This window comes from Globicephala melas, chromosome 10, assembly GCF_963455315.2.
Source record: "Globicephala melas chromosome 10, mGloMel1.2, whole genome shotgun sequence".
Lineage (NCBI taxonomy): Eukaryota > Metazoa > Chordata > Mammalia > Artiodactyla > Delphinidae > Globicephala > Globicephala melas.
In genome coordinates, this window is record NC_083323.1 from 82,086,229 (window position 1) to 82,110,158 (window position 23,930).

Genomic DNA, 23,930 nt, shown 5'->3' on the forward strand with positions numbered 1-23,930 from the left:
TCTAGCTTCTGTCTCTATGGATATGCGGTAAACGTTTGTGTACAAGTTTTTGTGTTGACATATTCTCTTAGGTTCTTACATAGAGTGGAATTGCTGGGTCAAATTGCAACTCTATGTTTAACTTTTAGAGCAACTGTCAAACTGTTTTCCAAAGTAGCTGCACCATTTTACATTCCTACCAGCAATGTTTGAGGATTCTGATTTCTCTGCATTCTCACCAACACTTCTTATTATCTGTCTTTTTGATAATAGTCATTCTGATATGTATGAAGTGGTATTGATTTGAATTTCCGCCATGACTATGTCAAGCATCACTTCGTGTGCTTATTGCCCACTTGTATATATTCTTTGGGGAAATGCCTATTCAGATCCTTTGCCAGTTTTTTAAATTGAGTTATTTATCTTTTTGTTATTGAGTTGTAAGTATTCTTCCATATAGTCTAGATAGTCCCTTATCAGATATATGATTTGCAAATATTTCCTACCATTCTGTGGATTTTTTTCATTTTCTTGATAATGTCCTTTATTACACAAAAGTTTTTAATTTTGATGAGTTCCAATTGATTTTTTCTTTTGTTGCTCATGCTTTTGGTGTCATATCTAATCATCTGTTTCCAAATCTGAAGTCATGGAGATTTACTCCTGTATTTTCTTCTAAGAGTATTATAGTTTCAGCTCTTACTTAGATTTTTGATCATTTGAACTAATTTTTGTATATGGTTTGAAGTAGGAATCCAACTTTATTCCACTGCATGTGAATGTCCAGTTGTCCCAGCACCATTGGTTGAAAAGATTATTCTTTCCCTCATTGAATAGTTTTAGCACCCTGTAAAAAGTCAATTGACCATAGATGTGAGAGTGTATTTCTGGATTCTCAATTCTATTCCACCGATCTATATATCCATTCTTATGCCAGTACCATACTGCCTTGACTATGGTGGCTTTATAGTAAGTTTTAAAATCAGGAAGTGTGAGTCCTTCAACTTTGTTTCTCTTTTAAAAGATATTTTGGCTATTCTGGGCTCCTTGAGTTTCCACATGAATTTTAAGTCAGCATGTCAATTTCTACAAAGAAGCTAGGTAGGATTCTGATAGGGATTATGCTAAATTTGTAGATCATTTAGGGGAGTATAGCCATCTTAACAATGTTAAGCCTTCCAATCTATAAACATAAGATGTCTTTCTATTTATCGAGATCTTATTTAATTTCTTTCAACAATTTTTTATAGTTTTCTAATGCTATTGTAAATGGAATTTTTCTTAATTTTATTTTTAATTGCTCATACCAGTATATAGGAATAAAATTGACTTTTGCGTATTGATTTGTATTGTGCAATCTTGCTGAACTTCTTTATTCTAATATTTTTTTAGCAGATTCTTTAGGATTTTCCATATAAAATATCATGTCATTTGCTAATAGAGATAGTTTTACTTCTTCATTTCCAGTTTGGATGCCTTTTATTTCTTTTGCTTGCCTGATTGCCCTGGACAGTACTTCTAGTACAATGTTGAATAGGCAAGAGTGGACATCCTTCTTTTATGGAGATCTGACCTTAGGGGGAAAGCTTTCAGTTTTCCCCATTAAGTGTGACTTAAAAACAAAAAACACAAACAAATATAAAAAGAGTCTTACCCTTATGGAGTTTACAGTCTAATAGAGGAAACAGATAAGAATCAAGTATTTGCAAACTCTCTCCTTTTGGGCTTTTGTGGAGGTTTCATTACATATGCATGATTGATTAAATCATTGGCCATTGGAGACTGAACTCAATCTCCAGCCCCTACCACATACCCAGAGGTCTGAGGGGTGGGAATGAAAGTTCTAACCTGCTAATCACACAGATGGCTCCCCTGGCAACCAGCCCCCATCCTTAGGTGGGGTCCAAAAGCCACCTCATTAACATAACAAAAGACATATTGATCACTATCATAACTTAGGCAATTCCAAGGGTTTTGGGAGTCAGTTCTGATTATACTGCTGAGAAATGACCATATGGCTGGTGTTATGTACTAGGGGTAAATTAAAGGCCAAAGACAGCTTTCTCTTTGTCAAAACAGGAACTACTATTTTTTTGTCCCTGAAGCATCTGGTTTTAGAACATCTGAATTCATCTCCGATGGAGGAATCTCTTTTGCTGATGAAATATGAGGAGCAACTAGGCAGTACAGTTGGTTAGTCAGTTGTCAAGATTGGTAATGTAATCATAGTTATTTTATTTCTCTGACCCTCTGAACCTATTAGGACTAGGAAGGATCATTCTGAGACAAAGAAAATTTGAATACCTCTAAGTCACAAAATTTAGTAGAAAACAAAACTTGTCCCAAATTTATCACTCTTTTGATTAAATTCTATTATTCTAGGCATCTACTTGTAACATGGAAAATTGACAGATAGGAATAATTGATATTAAAAAGCGTTAAATCTAGGTTAGAAAATCTGTTGACTTTTATTTTCCCCTGACCTCTTTCCCTCTCTTGAAGGAGTGGTCTTCTATAATTTAATCCTGATTCAGGACCCTTCCACAGTTACTAAGATTTACTTTTAAGTCTTCAGATAATGCTACATTTATATACAGCATCTTTTTCAGCTCTGAATTTGGAGAAATTCCAAAGTCTATGTATATCTGTAGATTCCCAAGAGGTAAACCACAAAGCCAAAGGAGCTTAGTTCAAAGAATAAGGAGGGCAAGTAACCTGAGGCCTCTGTGCCAACAATATCCACTACTTTGGCCCAAACTTCTCAATTATAGGACCTAGGTTGGGGCAGGAAGAAGGAGCAAGGATCCTAAGAAATCTTTCAGAATTATGCAGATTTTTCTTTAGTTCATACCTGTTTTTGCTGAAGCTGACAATGAGATTATTCTTAATTATAGAATCTTTTAAGTAAGTGATTGTTGTGATTTTTTATAGGTTCCTGAGCAATATTGTCATTTGGAGACAGGCCTCCCTAAAGTAAATTATGTCTTTGTATGCAATCTCCTGATGAACAGGTATGAAAATAACAGCTGATTTAAGTTAATTGTTAAATTGTAGAATAAGTTTGAAAGTAAACTTTGCACATCAATTTGACCATCTTCTGTTGATACAGATATATAGACTGGGCTATTTAGATCTGAATAAATTGTGAAGCAGACGGTACTTAAAGGTGAAGGGAAGAAACCACCAAGTTTTTTGGCCACTCTAGCATCCTTGTTAAGTCTTGAAAAACATAGAGCTAACATATAATCTCCTTTTCCTCAGTAAGGAAACATTTCATATTTGTTGGCTACGGGGCCCATGATGCCAGGGTTTTTATATCTTCACATGGACAAGGAGGGATAAAAGTAGGGTAGCCAAAGAGATCGGGGGAAATAAAAGTAAACACATTATCCAACCTAGATTTAATCCTTTTTAATATCAATTATTCCTATCTGTCAATTTTCCATGTTAGAAGTAGATGCCTAGGATAACAGAATTTAATCAAAAGAGTTTGCAACAATTTTTGTTTTCTACTAAACTTTGTGACTTGGAGGTATTCAACATTTCTTTGTCTCAGAATCACGCGTCCTAGTTCTAACAGGTTCAGAGGTCAGAGAAATAAAATAACTATGATTACATTACCAACCTTGACAGTTGACTTACCAACTGCACTACCTAGTTGCTCCTCATATTTCATCAGCAAAAGAGATGCCTCCATTGGAAATGAATTCAGATGTTTCAAAACCAGATTCTTTAGGGATAAAGAAAACATATAGTAGTTCCTGTTTTGACAAAGAGAAAGCTGTCTTTGGCCTTTAACTTACCCCTAGTACATAACACAGCCAGATTATTTCTCAGCTGCATAATCAGAACTGGGTCAGTAACAGGCATGTTGTCCATCGTGATAGCTTATGTACAGCTTCTCTGGGATGCTACCAGGGAAACTGTACCTCATATGCCTTTTCTTGCTCTTTTTCTGGTTGGAGAGGTTGGTATTCAAAACAGAAAATTTATCTACTAACTTAAATTAGTTCCAAGGAGACCAAAGTACACTGTTCATGCCGGATTATATCCCATGTCCTTAAATACATGATCTCACTTAGTTCTTGTAACAACTTTGTAAAGGAGGTATCTATTTGCTGTTTCTGAAGAAGAGGAAATAGATCTCGGTTAAGTAGCTAACCAAAGTCACATAGTTTTTGAGAGACAGCTCTCAATTCAATTTGAGGTTTGTCTGATTCCAAAGGCCAGGCTTTTCCAACCTAGTTTCAAGAAGGAAAAGTCCCAAGGGTGCCCAAACCACTTGTTATAACTGGCCCCCGAACATATCAAATCCATAGTGTAGCTTCGATCATAAAAGAGGTTGATGATCATTTGGGTATAAATCAGGCAAACTTCACAGTTATTAAGATAAAAGTAATTTTTTGATAAAAGTAATCTATTTTTCAACAAATTACTATAAAGACTGACTGTCTACATATTATTAATCTCACCAAGCATACAGGGCACATCTGTGGTATTATGCCAGTCCCTGGAGATATGAGGATAAATAAGATAGCCTATACCCTTTATCTCACAGCGTCATGATAGAGATAGACCTGAAATAATGTCTATAATCAGGAGTTTCATTCAAGATGTTTACTAACTATACTGAAAAAGCACCAAGTAATCAGAATAGACACTGGCTATCTATAGCTAGTATGGCTGAAGTGCATACTTATTGCCTATCAGCTTTGCCTTTAATAATGTAATTGATACTCAAATAGAGAAATGTGGAGCATAGATGGAGAGGGATGGAAGGCAGGGATGAAGGTGGTCATGTACAACTACAAATGATCTGAACCTTGAAGGATAAGTGGGAGTTTCCATTGGACAAAAGAGGACAGGACATTTTAGGCAGAGGAAACAACTATAATAAACAAAGGCTGCATATGAGGTATCTAAAACAGTGAAATTTATAGAATCAGAGTGGAATAGTGGTTGCCAGGGCTGGGGAGAGGAGGATGGGGAGTTACTAATCAACAAGCATAAAGTTTCAGTTAAACAAAATGGGTGTGTTCTCAAGATCTGCTGTACAACATTGTACCTATAGTCAACAATTGTTGACTCTATTGTACACTTAATTTGTTAAGAGGGTAGATCTCATGTTAAGTGTTATCACAATAAAATAAAATTAAATATAAATAAATAAACAATCAAACAAACCAAGGATGGGCAGCACTGAAAAATATCTAGTAACCTGCTGTGGTTAGATTATGGGGCTTGTGGGGAGTAATGGCTAGAGATGATGGTGGAGAGTCATTTAGGCCAAATCATGAACTAAGCTAAGAATTTTTTACTTTCTTCCCTGGGCATCAGAGAACTCAAACAATTACATCTCTGCTTCAGACAGTTCTGGTGATATTGTAGAGAATATACTAGAGGGAGACCATTTAGAGGCTATTTCAACAGTTTAGGGGAAATAGGATGTAAGTCTATAATGGTATTGTTGCAAAGAGAAGGGGATGGAGACAAGAGACATTTTTGACTATCTGTAATGGCTGATTGAGTATACTGAGGTGGAGAAGAAACAATCAAGGAGTCCAAAGCACTTGGCTTGAGCAACGTTATTGATTTTACTTGAGATAGTACAGGCAGATGGAGGTAATACCTCCAGTATGTTTGGAAAGTGAGCAAGATAATTATCTTGGTTCTGTACACAGCATGTCATGCGGAACACCCAGATGGTGAAATGAAATAGGCAATTGGAAATACAGATGACGGACAGTACCTGTTCTATACCATATGGATAGATATCCATATATATCCATATATATATGCATATGCATATTTTTTTAACTTAATAGATAACTCACAGCCTAAGGAGGAAACACTTTAAAACTAAGATATGTAGTTTTATGGTTTGAGTCAATTTATAAATCGCATATCATAATTTATAAATATCAAAAGTATTCAAAAACTAAGTTTGGCTTATTTGGATATCTCATTGAGCTAACAAGTCCAAGGTTAGATCTTGATTGCCTTACAAGTGAGTTTGATTAGCAAATATTCCTGAGACAAGTCTTTGAAAAGTCTTTTTACTATTTTGCTCTAGTGAATTTCAAGATTGCGTGTTGTCGTATAGTAACAGATGGCACATAAAACTCCAGTACTAAAAAAAAAAAAAAAAAAAAAAAACTCCGGTACTGACTCAGCAAATGACAACCACGGGAATTGCTCAATATTGATGCGTGGTCTGAATCAGCTCTAGTCTACTCCAATGGTAGTGAGTCTTCATTGGAGTATTAAACAGCTTCCTCCTTTACATGGTTTGGCATTAAACCAATTCACATATACATGTAATATGTTGTGTGATTAGTATTTCTAGTCATAGGGAAAGCGTATTCTATTTGTACTTGGTTACCTGTCCTCACAAGGCTCCCCAAGGAAAAAAACTACAGAGCTGAGTAGTTTGTTTTTGGCACATTCTCACCTACCAGTGTCACTGCTTTCCCAACCTTTAGGCACCTAAGTCCTCAAACTTACTGTGCTTGCCCAAAGGCACCACTACAGTATTTCACTCAAACCTGCCCTTTCCGTGTGCCTGGACCACCTTTCCTCATCCTCTCTGGTGTCATTTAAACTCCCATTTAAGAAAACATCATGTTTTAGGGATTTAGGTTTATTCACAGTAGTATAAAAATGATCAGCTAATCGTCCCAGTGTGTGTGTGTGTGTGTGTGTGTGTGTGTGTGTGTGTGTGTACATGCACACATGTACACAGGTGTGGCCCATGATGTAAAATGTCTGCTTGCATAAGTGACCTGCTTCCTGTTGTGCTCTGTGAGATGGGGGAAGGAAGATAACTAAGCAGGTGGACAATCAGGCAGGTGAACAAAACAAGAAGCCTCTCAGCGGAGTGAAGTTGAGGCCCTAGTGGGTAGAAGGAGTCAGTCCATTGGGACTAGAGAATGGGTTTTCACCATCCCTTCCCAAACCCCAAATAGTCTCCCACCATGGGCTTTATAAAACAGGACAATGAGACCAGCACAGACCCTGAAATGCCCTACCCTCTCTGAATCTATTTTCTGAATGCAGGGGTACTTCCTAATGGGTCTCTGGAAGAGAAGCAGTTGCTCCTGGTCAAAATGTCAAAGAAAGAGAGGTTTGGTTTTACTTTCTATCTCCTTCACTGAGTTATTTGCAGACCTTCTCAATACTTAATGGAAACAACGTATTACATCAATTCTGCGATGATATTTTTTCACAATTTAACACCTCTGAAATTGAGATGCATCGTATGATCAATGGCAATCTATGACATTGGTGTTGCCTGGATTGAATTTCTTATATAAACATTTATTTCCAACAGTTACCTAGGGCCACTACCAACCTGAGACCACTTTAAATTTAATTATCTTCCTGAGTTCTTTTTACAGTACATTGATGGTGTGAATGCAGACCTCATACCTATGTGAGTAATGGCTGTGGTTCAAAATCTCAGGGGAGAGTTTTCTTTTCTCTCTTACCAGGCTAAGGTTGAAAAATTCAAGTTGTCCCTTAGGGATCCCAGCTTTATGCCAGGGTCTTTTATTAGATTCGCTATCTTGGATTTTTTTCTTGGTGGTAGATAAAATAATGGTATATCTTATAGCCAAAAGAATTGAAGAAATTTGATATTGGAATTGAAAAGGTTCACCAGGGACAAACATTCTTCCCAGTTTCTGACCTATGAACAGCAACACTGCCTTCTTCAGATCTTCACTTGTCTTTCAGAGTCTGCCAACACCTCCCAGAAAGAACCGGGTAATCACCCTCCGGATGAATGATTCACTGTGCAATTTGCAGGTAGAATGGGATTTGTTAATTTGTAATTTCATCAAGATGTAATTTGTGAGTAAAGATGGTGATAAAGCTATAATTACCACTGTGGTGAATCCGTTCATTGCTTTTGCAGATACTTATAAGGTATCTATTCTGTCCACTGGAGAAGGAGCAAAGATGCCCAAGAAATGGCCCCTGACCTCGGGGAGCTTAGAGTCTATTATGATTGGATAAGGCATATGCTAAACAATGTAATGTAATGTAATGTATGTAATGTAATGTAATGTAATGTAGAATGTGATAATGCCATGGGAAAGAAATGGAAAACCTATCCCAGGGATATTCAGGAGAGAAAGAAATCATTTTTAGTTTGGGAGAATGAAAAAATACTTTATGGAAGATATGGGTAATAAATATTAAGAATAAAAATAATAATGACCATTTATTATTTTATTAAAAATAATAACCATTTAAAATGCTTTACTTACATTATTTCATGTAGTCCTCTATGAAATAGATGTTAATTTCCATTTTACGGCTGAGAAAACTAGTTTTGAAGACTGAATAGGTTTTTAGAGGCAAAAGCAGTGTTGGGAAGGGTGATACTTATCAGTGGGAATAGTCAGAACAAAGGCATGGATGTGGGAAAGCCAGGGGCACATACAAAGATACTACATAGATCAATTTGATTGGAGCATCAGATGAGTAAAGGCAAGTGATACGAGAGATAAAACTGAGTATTTTGTTTTAGCTGGGTAATGGAGGAATCGATGAGAGTTGTCATGGAGATAGAATAAAATAAACTGATAGATGATTTATTGAATTCTAACAAAGGAGGAATATTTGTCAAAGATGAGGAAGTGATCCAGAGATTGAGTGTCTGGGTGAAAGTAATACTAGAAGAAATAGTGAGCACAAGAGAATACGGGACATCAAGGTCCTGTCCCAATGAGTTCAATTATAAATGTCCTAATACTGTCTGTGCCAATAGAGTAAGAGCTTAGGGGGGAGGGCTAAGCAAGGTGTGGGATGTAATCAGTGGTGGTAGGGTTTATAAAGTCCTGAACATCAAGGCTAATGTCCATGGAAGGATAATCTTAACCAGAGTGCTTCAAACTCAAATCCGGTTCAGGGAGGTACCATGATGGACCAAAAGTGATCCTCATAGCATGGACCTTGGTGACTCATGAAGTAGGAGAAGACTGACTCTCATCAGGGAAGACTTTCAGTGCCCAACGAGAGAAGCTGAGAGCAAAACTGAGCCACAAGGAAAAGGACTGATTTATGCTAAAAGGGTTGATGAAAGCCACTTCTGCCCCGCTTCTAGTTACCAATCTCCTAGTGTACAAGGTTGACCTTTAACGAGGATACTCTGCATTCTAACATCTGGTAAACTGGCATAAAAATTGGACATCAGAGACCTAAGCAGAAGGACCAGCCAAAAAGCCTTCTGGCTGGGGCTTGTGGTCTTTCAATGAAAGACTGAAATGTTATGCTCTCCACCTATTTATGGATCTGTTAATTTCAAAGCACCCTGACCTCAGGCAGGAGGAAGTCAAGAATTACATTATTTCTAGACCTTGTTTGTTCACAGGGAAGGTAGCTGGTATCTCCTGCCAGCCTGAGTTCTCATTAATTCTAGGACTGGGTTGAGCTCTATTTCCATCCGGGAGGTCCTTAACAATTAGGGACAACTGAGTAGGGTTGGAAAAATCTGAAACTTGCAGTAGGCAGTTGACATTGCTGGATTAGTTTAAGAGGAGAGCATAAACTAGAGATTTTAGAGTCATAAAGATACAATGGTTGCAGGTATATAAAAAAAAAAAAGGTGAAATTGTTGAAGGAAATAGGAAAGGGAAAAAGCAAAGAGAGGGAGGGCCAAAGACTGACACAAGGTGATCCTCTGAACTTGGAGAAAAAGAGGAGGAAGGGGAGTTGGACAAGAATTTGGAGGAAAAGAGGCCAAGAGAGAATGACATCATATAGAAACAGAGCAGGATTAAAGCCGCTAGATGGGTCTACTAGGAGGTCATTGTGATCCCTAAGAGCAGGCATGATTTATCCATGAAGGAACAAATCATATCACAGTGGATTTAACGTGAGTAAGCAGTAAGGAAATGAAAGCAATATAGCTTTTTCCCCCAAGAGATATTTGGCTGTGGAAGGAAAGAGGGAGGGAGGGAGGGAAGGAGAAATATGCTAGCATAGTAGCTCAGAGTTGAGAGAAGTTTTTCTTTTTGATTTTCAAATCTTTGAAATTTTGTCTTTGAAAATAATTTTCTCAAATTTTCATTGTCTTCCTGCTTCTATTTCATGCCATGGGATTAGATTCTTAGGGTCCTGGATTCAGTCCCTGCTGCCATGTACTAGCTTTACCTTTTCCATTAAGCACAAGCTGTATGATTTTGACAAGTTACTTAATAATACATGTTTCATGTGCAGACGAACCATTTCACTTTGTTTACTTTGTGATCCTTCTTCCCAGGAGAAGATCTGAATAAATCAGTTGTCATCATTCAGTACAGAACAATACTTCTTTGGTGGGCCAAATGGCCCACCAAAACCTTCTCAGAGGCACTAAAATATGTGTACAAGGTTTTTACAAGAAAAACGATGATGAATCTAGAATAGTAACACCACCTTATACGTGTATTATTCTTTATACATTTACAAAGACCTTTCACAGGTATTTTCTTATTAAATTTGCATAACACACTGTGAAAGAAGGAGGAGAAGAGTGAAGTAGCCATAAAAAAGCTAGATAATGAGGCCAAATAAAAATTTCCAAGTAACAAAATAAATTTGAATCTCATCTTAAATTTGTCATAGAACATACAGGCTATAGGACCAGCTCTTTTGTCTAAGCACAATACTAAAGAGAATATTTCTTTTATTGACTGACGACACCAATATAGCAAATAGATGAACGAAAAGGCATAGAAATATTTTATTTAAACAATATGAGGATAAGGATTTAGTAAGGGCTGCCCAGGTACTTTGGACTAATTCTCCTACTGAAAACAAATAGAAAAGCTGAGAGAATGTAACAGAACTAAAGACACCAGAAAACTATCAAGTCAGTCAAGCATCATGATTCCAAGACCCAGAAGAATGAAAAGACCCAGAAAGATAACCCATCTTTACAGCCATATTTGCCCTAAATTTGTCAGGTTATTTAGGAAGAATTGGTTGAGAAAATGAACAGAGATTTTACAGATTTATGGATATGGCGGACAAAAGTTGAAGTTCAAGGTCCAACAAAGAGTAGAAGCACTGGTAACACCTCCCTCCAGACTTCTGGTTGGAACCCTGAAAGTCAAACCGTTGGAACCTTAAAAGTCAAACCCTAGGAGTAAGAATAAACCAGACATAGATTGGCCTTCACAGAAACTGAAACCCAGCTTCAAATTATCTTAACCCCTGACTGAACTGATTTAGTTAATATGGACTTTCTAGTTTCCCTAGCTGCCTAATAGATACTCTCTAAAGGAACGTATCACTTTAGGCCTAAATTACATGTATAATTTTTTCATAAACTATGTTTGTTACTCAATGAAAAATACTCAAGGGCTTCCGTGGTAGCACAGTGGTTAAGAATCCGTCTGCCAATGCAGGGGACATGGGTTCGAGCCCTAGTCTGGGAAGATCCCACATGCCACGGAGCAAGTAAGCCCACAAGCCACAACTACTGAGCCCGTGTGCTACAACTACTGAAGCCCACCTGCCTAGAGCCCGTGCTCCACAACAAGAGAAGCCACTGCAATGAGAAGACCACGCACCACAACGAAGAGTAGACCCCTCTTGCCGCAGCTAGGAAAAGCCTGTGTGCAGCAACGAAGACCCAATGCAGCCAAAAATAAATAAATAAAATAAATAAATTTATTTTAAAAAATAAGAATACTCAAAAATATGAGGAAACAAGACAGGTGCCTGAACACAGCCAGAAATAATAGATATAAGGAACTTATACTACTCAATAGCAAAAATATATATATAAAATAATCTGGTAAAAAAAAATGGGCAAAGGACCTGAATAAACATTTTCCCAAAGAAGACATACAGATGGCCAATAGGTACATGAAGAGGTGCTCAACATCACTAATTATCAGACAAATGCAAATCAAAATCACAATGAGATGTCACCTCACACCGGCTAGGATGACTTTCATCAAAAAGACAAGCAATAACAAGTGTTGGTGAAGATGTAGGGAAAAGGGAATCCTTGTGAACTTCTGGTAGAAATGTAAAATACAGACAAAATTTGCAAAAAGATGAATTTTCATATACTTCTCTCTGTAATTTTTATAATCAGTAGGGAAAATTGGTAAGGCTAAAAATAAATTGAATAACACAATTATTGCAATTAGTCTAATTGAGACATATAAAACACTGTACTCAGCAAATTCAAAGTATGCACTCTTTTCAAAAATACAGAAACATTTTCACAAAAATGGACCGTATGCTTGCCGTGAAGTAAACTCAACAAAATTTCAAAGAGCTTAAACTATTCAGAGTATGTACTCTGAGCACAGAGGAATTTAGTTAAAAATCACTAACAAAAAAATAACCTGAAAATCTTCATATGTTTGGAAATTAAGCAATAGCTATCTAAAAGATTATGTAAATTTAAAAAATATATTTAAAGAAATGTTAATTAAAATACTACATAGTAAAATTTATGGAATAAAGCTAAAGCCATGCTTAGTGGGAAATGCCATTAAGCCTTAACTGCCTATATTAGAAAATAAAAATAGGCTGTAAAGTAATTATCTAAATAGCCATCTCAAGTATTCACAAAAATAATAGCAAACTGAACCCAAAGAAAGTTTTAGAACGTATAATAAAAAGGATCAAAAGCCAGTGCTTGGTTCTTTAAAAAGACTGATTAAATTAACAAAGAGGAAAATATATAGAAGAGGCAAATAACCAATATCAGTAATGAAAAGGGAGAAAACATCACAGATTCCTTTTGAAAAAATTTTGGTAAAAACACAGACTACCAGAAATCAACAAAGAAGAAACAGAAAATATAATCAGTCCTAAAACTGTAATTGAATTTTTCAAACTAAAATTGAACTTTAAAACTGCCCAGAAAGTAAAGTCCAGAACCAGAATGTTTCACCAGTAAATTCTGCCCCAGATATAAAGAAGTAATAATGCCAATCTTGCACAATTTCTTCCAGATAATGGAAAAAGAGAAAATACTTACCAACTTGTTTTATGAAACCAGCATGATCTTTCATTCTTTCTTTTTTTTATTTTTTACGAGGTAATGGCTATAATTCCCTGTGCTATTCAATATATTTTTGTTGCTTATCTATTTTATACATAGCAGTTTTTATCTCTATATCCCATCCCCCTAACTTGCCGCTTCCTCTTCCCTCTCCCCACCGGTAACCACTAGTTTTTTTCCTGTATCTGTGAGTCTGTTTTCTGTTTCACTACATACATTCATTTGTATTGTTTTTTAGATTCCACATGTAAGTAATATCATACACTATTTGTCTTTCTCTGTCTTTTTTCACTAAGCACAACATTCTCCACATCCATGCATATTGCCGCAAATGACAGAATTTCATTTTTTTATGGCTGAGTAATATTCTATTGTGTATATATACCACATCTTCTTTATCTATTCATCTGTTCCTGGACACTTGAGTTACTTCCATATCTTGGCTTTTGTAAATAGTGCTGCTATGAACATTGGGGTGCATATATCCTTACACATCAATATTTTCATTTTTTTCCAGATATGTACCCAGGAGTGGAATTGCTGGATCATATGGTAGTTCTATTTTTAGTTTTTTGACCATAACGTTTTCCACAGTGGCTGCACCAATTTACATTCCCACCAACAGTGTACAAGTGTTCCCTTTTCTCCACATCCTTCCCAACATTTCTTATCTGTAGACATTTTGATGATAACCATTCTGACAGGTGTGAGGCAATAGCTCATTGTTGATTTGATTTGCATTTCTCTAATAATTAGCAATGTTGAACATCTTTTCACGGGACTGTTAGCCATCTCTATGTGTTCTTTGGGAAAATATCTATTCAGGTCTTCTGCCCATTCCCTTATTGTGTTATTTGTTTTTTTGATATTGAATTGTATGAGCTGTTTATATATTTTGGATATAAACACCTTGTTGGTTGTCATCTGTGGATATTTTCTCCCATTCTGTAGGTTGTATTTTCATTTTGTTGATGGCTTCCTTTGCTGTGCAAAAGCTTTTAAGTTTAATTAGGTTCCATTTATTTATTTTTGCTTTTATTTCAGAGCCCAGCATAATCTTCATACCCAAACCTGACAAGAATATTACCAGAAAGCAAGATTAGAGATAATCCATTCTTTCCAAATTGATCTGTAGATTCAGTGCAATCCCAAACAAAATATAAGCTGGTATTTTTTTTTAATTGACAAGATGATTCTAAAAATTCACATGGAAATCAAAGAACCTAGAAGTCATGATAGTATTGAACAAATTTTTTGAAAGACCTATATACTATACTATAAAATTACCCTAATTATGACAGTACAGTAATGGCACAAGGATAGACAAATAAATTAATAGAACATAATAGAGACCCAAACACATATGGCCACATGATTTACAACTGAGGTACTATTGTCTTTCAATGGGAGGAATGCTGTCTTCTCAGTAAAGAGTGCAGGGTCTACTGGATAACTCTGTGAATAAAAGAACTAAACCTTGAATCCTTCTGCGTATTATGCACAATAATTAATTTAAGGTGGTTCATAAATATTAAAGGTACAAAAGTAAAACTTCCAGGAGAAAAAATAGTCTAATATTTCCATGGCCTCAATTTAAATAAATATTTCTTACATAGGACACAAAGTCATTAAGAGAAAAGATTGATAAATTGGACTTCATTAAAATCAAGAATCTCTAGTCATAAAATGCACCTTTCAGAGAGTAAAAAGACAAATTACAATCTGAGAGAATATATTTGTAATACATAAATCCAGCAAAGAACTTTGATCTGGATTAAATAAATAACTCTTATAAATCCAAAAACAAAAGGAAAAGAAAAACATACACACACATTCTTACATACAAACAGAAGCAAGAAACTCCTGAAATATCCAGTAATTAATATAATTATTGAGCCATTAGGAACAAGTAAATGGCTAGATAATGCATACTGAGAATATATTCTACTCCTTGGCCTGGTTCACAGCCCTCCCTGATCTGGTCTCCCCTATCTATCTGACTCTACCTAGGACTGCACACCCAGGCCATCTCTCTGCCTCAGCCATTAATATGCCTACCCCATGTCTACCCCTGGATTTTGATGCTCGCCAGAAAAGTACATTCAACACTGTCTAGTCACAACAGACAATTAATATGTATTTGTTGAGTGAACACATGCATGAAAATATAAGATAATAAATGCCTTCCTTCCTGTTCTCTGCTTTTCCAAATCCTATCTATCCTTTGAGGTCCACACATATCTCATCTCTTCTGTGAAGTCTTTTCTAACCACAACAGCAAAAGTACTAATTCTTCCCTGAGTTCTTCTAGTTCTTAACAGAACTATCCTTTGATTTTTATCACATTCTGTCATGCATTATTTTTTCATATTCACAGATACTACTGCCCCATCAAAAGAATAAATTTCAGAAGAGCAAGGAACATGGCTGTCACCTATTTATATCATTATAGACTGTTTGTCCGATAGTCTTTTTTTTTTTTTTTTGCGGTACGCAGGCCTCTCATTGCTGTGGCCTCTCGTTGCGGAGCACAGGCTCCGGACGCGCAGGCTCAGCGGCCACGGCTCACGGGCCCAGCCGCTGCGCGGCATGGGGGATCTTGTCGGACCGGGGCACGAACCTGCGTCCCTTGCATCGGCAGGCGGACTCTCAACCACTGCGCCACCAGGGAAGCCCTGTCCAATAGTCTTTTAAACAGTGGTGCTCTGTATTTTTCAGAGAATGATGGAGTATAATGATGAAGAATACAATCTCTAAAGTCAGACAGACCAGAACTCTGGCCCTGGTTCTGCCACTTCATAGCTGTGTGACTCTGGGCAATTATCTGACTGCTATAAGTGTCAGTTTCATCATCTGTGAAAGACGGATAATTACACATCCTTAAAAGGATGAAATGAAATAATATACATAGAGTACTTAACACAAATAGGAAATGTATGTTAAATGATAGCTAGTAGTAGTAGTATTCACTATTGATTATGGCTCTGAATTGTAAAAGCATTTACTCAGAAAATAAGGGAGAAACAAACATGAACACAGAACAATAACAACAAAACTAAGGATAATAGAACAGCCAATGAAAATCTCCAGTGTATAAAAATGTCCAGCTTGTCTTTCTTCTCCTACAAACTAATCTACATGTGGCCAAAGGTCAGAGAGTTCCATTCCCTCACACTGCATGAATTTTCTCATTCCATCTCAGATGTCTGGTTTCTCACCTCTTTCTAACAGGCAGGGTCTCAAACAAATGACACAGGATAATTTCAGGCACAGTATTATCCACTCTGATCATTTATTTTCTGTTCCTAGTGAAGGTTAGAGGTGTCCTTTTCTTGCAAAAGTCATAACGTGAACCTCGGGGTCCTTAATATCCTTAGGAGCCTCTCAATTTCTTCTGTTCTCTCATTTGCACATGAGGAGAAAAGCTGCTAGCCAACTTAAATTTAATTTACCAGTTTAAATTTGCTTGTACTTCAAACTGTCGGGAGAATAATGAAAGCAGCTTCATTTATGTAGACAGAACTATCAGGGGGGTTCTCAAGAGTAACGAATCCGCCCTTAGTGAACTGTACCCCTCATGGCCACCTATTGCCATCATCAGTCATGAATAATGCTGGCAGTAGCTACAACTGATCAAATCTGTTACGTGTGCCCTAACCAGGGAAGAAGGGTTGAGGCAGGGTTGAGGCCCCTCCTCGCCTGGGTGTGCTTCCACAGTGAGCTGGGCCAGGCTCCATTCAGTCGTATATTTGTGCCTGATGCCATGGGTAGGGCTCACATTCAGGCTTCTAATAACCCTCTTTCACACTCCTTTAATCCACTGCTGCTCGTACTTGTTCCCACGGGGCACTAGTGTTCCATAAGCTGTAGAGAGGGAGCGTTCGACTGTAATATGGAGTAATGATCGCCTTTACCCTGTGTGCAAAAGAAAAAAAGTTAATGGATCGCATGTTCTCAATTGAAATTGTTCTCCAATCCTTTTCTACAAGTCTTTGGCTCCAGACACCACTTTCCTGCTTAAGGTTGCCAGTCGATGAGAGAAGAAACTGAAACTGCAAATTCATATCCACAGGAAAACTCAAAACCAATCGTTTATTCTTGGCTCAGCAGTTTGTTGGGTGTTTTATTTTGTTTTAAAACGTGTGAGCCGGTGGTTATGCGTTTACATGGTATCCAAATAATATGAAGTGCATTCCTTGTTGCTAGTAAAAATATATAAAAACGGTGTGTAGATGAAGTAAAAAATATATTGAATATATTGTATTTTTTAAAGTATTTTACAGGAAAATGGTGTTCTGCAAGTAAGAGCGTATGTTCTGGATCTCTGCCTTTCTGAAAAAGTCTGAGATGCCCTGTATTAGAATAAGTATTTTATTCCTCTAAAGAACATGTGTAGAAATGATTCGTGGATAAAGGCTGAGCCTCAGTACATGTACCCTGTGTGTGAAGTAACCATGCAGTTATTTATGAACCATTGCTAAAACTGGTACATATGTCCGAGGATTCAAACCACTGTTTGATGTTTAGTATCACGTATGCAGACATTCTTAGTGCTGTTTGGCAATAGAATTTTGTGATTGGGAAGAGCCATGAAGGTATTTGAGCAAGCTATCTGAAACTCGAACCTCCCAATAAGTGGTCCTTTATCCTCTCTGTGAACACGTCCTGTAGGACCTTCACATGACCCTGACGTCAAGGTGAAATAATAGCATCTCTGTTCAAGGCTGTGTTATTTACACGTGGTTCTGTATGAAGGAAATGAAGAAATACAGTATATTTTTAGACTAGTAAGATGCTTCACAATAGGAATTTATACTATAATATGGGTGCAAATGTGAAACTGTATTCCTATATATACAAACTCTTTGAATCTTAGTGGAACATGTCATGTTTTCAATTGTAATCTTCAACTGCATATTACTCAGTTTGGAAATTTCCACCCATGGCCTGAGAGAGGAAGAAAATTCTCTTTATATATACAACCTTCATTCACACAAGACATTTTATTTATATTACTGATTTAATAAAAAAAATCCCCTACTGTGCAAATGTTCTCCATATGTGGAGACAGAGGTCCAGGATGCATAAAGCCAGTTCTTTGTGTTTTTCAACTTTTAAAAAATTATGGACATAAAATATTTTGGGGTTTTTTTGATTACTGAATATGTTGGTATTTTGCCACTTTTAATTTTTTCTTAATCAAGGTAAAAGCTCATAATATAAAACTCAGTTTTCATCATCTTATTTTGCCCTATATCTACTCTTATGGGGCTTCAATTTCTCATGCAAAATTCTGGTGTGTTCCCAATAGAGGATAAGGCCAAAGAGAAATGACACAGAGTCCGGAAGTTGGGAGAGAGTGATCTGAGACCAGTGCGAAGAGAAAGAAAGGGACAAAGCTGGTTCGGGAGTAGGTAAATGGTTAGGCAGTTACCGTGGAAGGAGCTAGGAAGACATTGGACAGGAATTACAGCAGAGAAACAGGGAATATAGTGAAGGGGATTTTTTTTTTTTTTCTTTCGGTACGCGGGCCTCTCACTGTTGTAGCCTCTCCCGTTGCGGAGCACAGGCTCCGGACGCGCAGGCTCATTGGCCATGGCTCACGGGCCCAGCCGTTCCGCGGCATGTGGGATCTTCCCGGACCGGAGCACGAACCCGTGTGCCCTGCATCGGCAGGCGGACTCTCAACCACTGCGGCACCAGGGAAGCCTCTTTTTTTTGCGGTACGCGGGCCTCTCACTGTTGTGGCGTCTCCCGTTGCGGAGCACAGGCTCCGGACGCGCAGGCTCAGCGGCCATGGCTCACGGGACCAGCCGCTCCGCGGCATGTGGGATGCTCCGCGGCATGTGGGATCCTCCCTGACCCGGGCATGAGCCTGTGACCCCTGCATCAGCAGGCGGGCTCTCAACCACTGCGCCAGCAGGGAAGCCCCCTTTTTTTTGCAGTACGCGGACCTCTCACTGTTGTGGCCTCTCCCGTTGCGGAGCACAGGCTCCGGACGCGCAGGCTCAGCGGCCATGGCTCACGGGCCCAGCCGCTCCGCAGCATGTGGGATGCTCCCTGACCGGGGCATGAACCCATGTCCCCTGCATCGGCAGGCGGGCTCTCAGCCACTGCGCCACCAGGGAAGCCCGTGAAGGGGATTTTGTAACAAATGGATGTGAGACCAAATCCCGGCTCTGCCATCTATTGACCATATAACCTTGGAAGAGGTATTCATCTCTCTGAACTTCCACTTCCTCATTTGGGAAAATGGGGAGACTCCCATCTTCCAGAGCTGAGGTGAAAGAACCTGTGTGAAGGCTACTGAACCTCATAAACAGTAAGTGCTTCTGCTTTTCTGCTCTCTGCTTTCTGCTTTTCTGCTTTCAGCTGTATCTTGACTCTGTCCTTCCTGAATTAGAGACAGCCATGAAGATGATGCTATCAATGTGTGGAGTCTACACATTCCCAAATGATCCTCCGTTGTTTTTTTTAAAGAAGATGTTGGGGGTAGGAGTTTATTAACTAATTTATTTATTTTTGCTGTGTTGGGTCTTCGTTTCTGTGCGAGGGCTTTCTCTGGTTGTGGCAAGCGGGGGCCACCCCTCATCGCGGTGCGCGGGCCTCTCACTGTCGTGGCCTCTCTTGTTGCAGAGCACAGGCTCCAGACGCGCAGGCTCAGTAGTTGTGGCTCTCGGGCGTACTTGCTCCGCGGCATGTGGGATCCTCCCAGACCAGGGCTCGAACCCGTGTCCCCTGCATCAGCAGGCAGATTCTCAACCACTGCGCCACCAGGGAAGCCCTGATCTTCCCTTTTTACAACAGAGAATTTCAAACATTTATAGAAAAAATAAACAAATCCCCAGTACCCATTACCTAGCTTCAACTATTACAAGTCACTTCCATCATTGTCATACACAACTCCATCCACTCCCTACCCTCTGTATTATTTTGAAGCAAATCTAGACATCATATCATTTTATCTCTAAATGTTTCAGTATGTATTTCTAAACAACAAGAAATCTTGTTTAAAAAATACAATCATAATACCGTAATACACCTTAAATATTTAACATTTATTCCTAATATCATTAAATACCCAGAGTACTTAAATTTCCAATGTCACGCACTTTATACAGTTTGCTTGAATTAGGTTATAAATTATATCCACAAATTACAAAGGGTGTCTTTTAAATCTCTTGATCTATTAGCTAACGTGCTTTTCTGTTCTCTGTATTTTATGTAAGTTAGAGGATTCATCAGATTCAGTTTGATTTTGTTATTGTTGCTACCGTTATTACCTATATCAGATAAGTTATAACAGCCACATGAATACACCAAGTGGTATTGCCATTGGTGATGTAATTTTTCCAAACTGATGAAAAATTATTGGAAAAGGTCTGAACAAACCAATCTATAATCTTCCCTCAATGTAAGTAATTGTGTACAAAATAATTAAAAGTGTACAAAAATATTTTGCATTTATATGTAATATGGAGCTAGGCTTTAGGCTCAAATAATTATAAACTATTTTTCATCTACATGAATGTCTGGCGAGTCATGTGGTATGTGGGAAAATTCTTTGCCAAGTAGGATTATCTGCCACATTTCAGAAAATCTAGCATTTCTGGATCCTGTCTGCTAAATGCCAGTTAGCACCCCACCAAATCTTTATGACTACTATTAATGTCCCTTCATATTTACAAAATTCCCGCTATGATTCACTTCAACTCCTTTTGAAAACCACTGGCTTAGTTTGAGAAGCAGTAAAAGAGGAAATTGATTTTAATTGCATATATGCTCTAATTTGGAGAAGGGAAATAAGGAAAATGTCCTGTGTGGGAAATAACTATTGAAACGTTCACAATTTCAAAGCTTTTCAAAGTTTTTCTCAGTTGACAGAATTTTGTTTCTCCAAACTATGCTGGAAAATGTGGATAGGTGCTCTGATAAAACAAATGAGGTCATAATGACATCATGCTAACATATGTGGTTCAAGTACAGAAATTTTTACAGCTAGGAAACCATCCAGACAGGTAGATTTAGGGAAACTGGGACAGTGGCACGAAATAATAAATCCATTTTTAATTCTTTTCTAAACATAAGTGTAAATTTATAAATCTCTTTATGCTGTATTTATGCAATTGGCCTATAATGCTGATAAGGAATTTCTCTTTATCTCTGAGATGCAGAAAATAGTCAAATGTTTACTCTCCTCTCGTTTACTTGCCTCATTATGTGATATACTTCTTGCCTTTTTCTTTTATTAAAAGAGTTACTTTCTTCATTGTCCTTTGTATTTAAATACTGTTCATCATTCCAAGATGGAAGCCATTTTCCTTTTTTTTTAAGATATACATCTATATATTTTATGGTTTTTTTTAACATCTTTATTGGAGTATAATTGCTTTACAATGGTGTGTTAGTTTCTGCTTTATAACAAAGTGAATCAGCCATACATATACATATATCCCCATATCCCCTCCCTCTTGCCTCTCCCTCCCACCCTGCCTATCCCACCCCTATAGGTGATCACAAAGCACCGAGCTGATCTCCCTATGCTACGTGGCTGTTTCCCACTAGCTATCAATTTTACATTTGGTAGTGTATATATGTCCATGCCACTCTCTCACTTCGTCCCGGCTTACCCTTCCCCCTCCCCGTGTCCTCAAGTCCATTCTCTAGTAGGTCTGCGTCTTTACTCCTGTCCTGCCCTTAGGTTCTTCATGACCATTTTTTTTTTTAAGATTCCATATATATGTGTTAGCATATGGTATTTGTTTTTCTCTATATGACTTACTTCACTCTGTATTACAGACTCTAGGTCCATCCACCTCACTGCAAATAACTCGATTTCATTTCTTTTTATGGCTGAGTAATGTTCCATTGTATATGTATGCCACACCTTCTTTATCCATTCATCTGTCGATGGACACTTAGGTTGCTTCCATGTCCTGGCTATTGTAAATATAGCTGCAATGAACATTGTGGTACATGACTCTTTTTGAGTTATGGTTTTCTCAGGGTATATGCCCAGTAGAGGGATTGCTGTGTCATATGGTAGATCTATTTTTAGTTTTTTGGAAGCCATTTTCTAATCTAAATTGGAAGATATTTTATCATTATTCCTTGAAGTGGGAATTATTTGTTCATAGTAACTTGCTGGTTCCTGGTACACAGTAGATGCTTATTTAAATATTTATTGAATGAACTTACTCATCCAGTAATCATCATCATTCTATATCTTATTACTGTGTACGATCATTTACTTTCATACGGATTAATTTTATTCCCATGCCATTATTATCATGACACAAGATAGAATCTGAATTAAGTGATTTCTTCTAAATCATATTGCTGGTGTAACTAGAAGAATTTAGAACTCCTGGCTTTGATTTCACTGTTTCTACCAATAGGTTTCTTTTCGCCTTAAAATATACAAGGTTTCTGTTCCTGCTGCCTAGCTGTTGCCATGTGCTCAAAGAGCATTTGTCAAAACAGAACAAACAAAAAGACAAAAAACAGTGATTAACTCCCCCAATATTTGCATACTAGCCTTAATCCTAAGAAATCCAAAATAGGATATCAAACATTTTGATGGCAAAGTTTGTCTGGTAGGATAAACAGCTCTCTTAAAGGCAAGTTACTCTTATTTGATGTCTGCAAACTGCAAAGCAGGTGCAGCATTAACATAGTAATTGTTCAGAGACTGGAACTTTGTAACTATGGAGACATTACTTCACAGTGTTCTAACAGGTGGTGTTGGCCAGATGTGAAAGTTGTAATCATAAAGGTAGCTTTGCTGGCTTACTGCACTGCCTCTTGAGTTGCTTCCAGTGAGTGCTACACACCTTCATCTTGATGTGTTCAATATTTTTAGCCAATATCAGTATTGGCTATATCAGTATTGGCTATATCAGTGCTTACATATTCATATTAGAATCCTGGTTCTGGCCCCAGCTTGGTTAAGAAATCATGAAGTCTGGCAGGTGCTTTAAGGTAGTTAGATTAACAAGTGAGGTCACTCAAAAAAGAAAATCTGCCTTGAAACTCAGCTCTATTCACTGACTAATGTCATGATTTGTTTTCCCAGAAAAGAAAAGAGACTTCTCTTCCAGCCAAGATGAAAGACACACAAACCACTCAGGAAATTTCGGCGGTCCCGCAGAGTGAAGTCCATGAGCAGGAAAATAAAATGGAAAATCAAGCGCAGTAAGAAAGGCACAAATGAGTTTTAGAAGTTGAGGTTGGAGTATTTGACCTCTTTGTTTCAAAACAGCTTATAAAAAGTTAGAACTAGAATCGAGTCTACAAATTTCCTAAAATTAATTAATGATAACATACAATTTCCCCAACCACTGTTTTATAAGGTATAGTCTTTGAGTAATGTAAAAATTCACCTAGACAGATCTCCACCATATCAGACCTGGTTGAGATTCCAAAGCTCATATCTAGCATGTTAATTGTTTCTTTAAGGTAATTGGCAGACAGTTTCTTTAAAACTACTTTCTTAACCTGGGGACAGAGAACTGCTAGAGAATTTTGGTTTGGGAAATGTCTGTGAGGATGTTAAATAAAAGCTACAGCTCTCTTTTTACTACTAATGTAAATCATTCTATCAAATAAAGCATTAGCATTGGTTTTCCAATGTTTTCTAGAAAATGACCTCTAATATTGAACATACACAGTTTAAGGCTAATGTTACTTTAGATCTAGATGCCCTGTGCTTACTGATCAGTTCAAGTCTATTTTTTTTTTTTTTTTTTTTTTTGCGGTATGTGGGCCTCTCACTGTTGTGGCCTCTCCCACTGTGGAGCACAGGCTCCAGACGCGCAGGTTCAGCAGCCATGGCTCACAGGCCCAGCCGCTCCGCGGCATGTGGGATCTTCCCAGACCGGGGCACGAACCCGGGTGCCCTGCATCGGCAGGCGGACTCTCAACCACTGCGCCACCA

The 23,930-nt window shown here is 37.8% G+C and overlaps 1 protein-coding gene across 4 annotated transcripts in view; it reads left to right on the top strand.

Moving 5' to 3' along the window:
* Window positions 1-23,930, top strand: part of LMNTD1 (lamin tail domain containing 1) — a 442,400-nt gene that overhangs the window by 364,498 nt on the left and 53,972 nt on the right. For 2 of the 4 annotated variants that reach the window (XM_060305881.2, XM_060305878.1), the window contains exons 10-12: window positions 2,911-2,990; window positions 7,714-7,785; window positions 23,070-23,188. In XM_060305881.2, coding sequence (XP_060161864.1) covers window positions 2,970-2,990; window positions 7,714-7,785; window positions 23,070-23,188 — 212 coding nt within the window. In that variant the 5' untranslated portion in view covers window positions 2,911-2,969. Of the gene's footprint in view, window positions 1-2,910; window positions 2,991-7,713; window positions 7,786-19,118; window positions 19,317-23,069; window positions 23,189-23,930 lie in introns of those variants that run through there. The other 2 variants (XM_060305879.1, XM_060305880.1) reach the window with 2 other exon arrangements.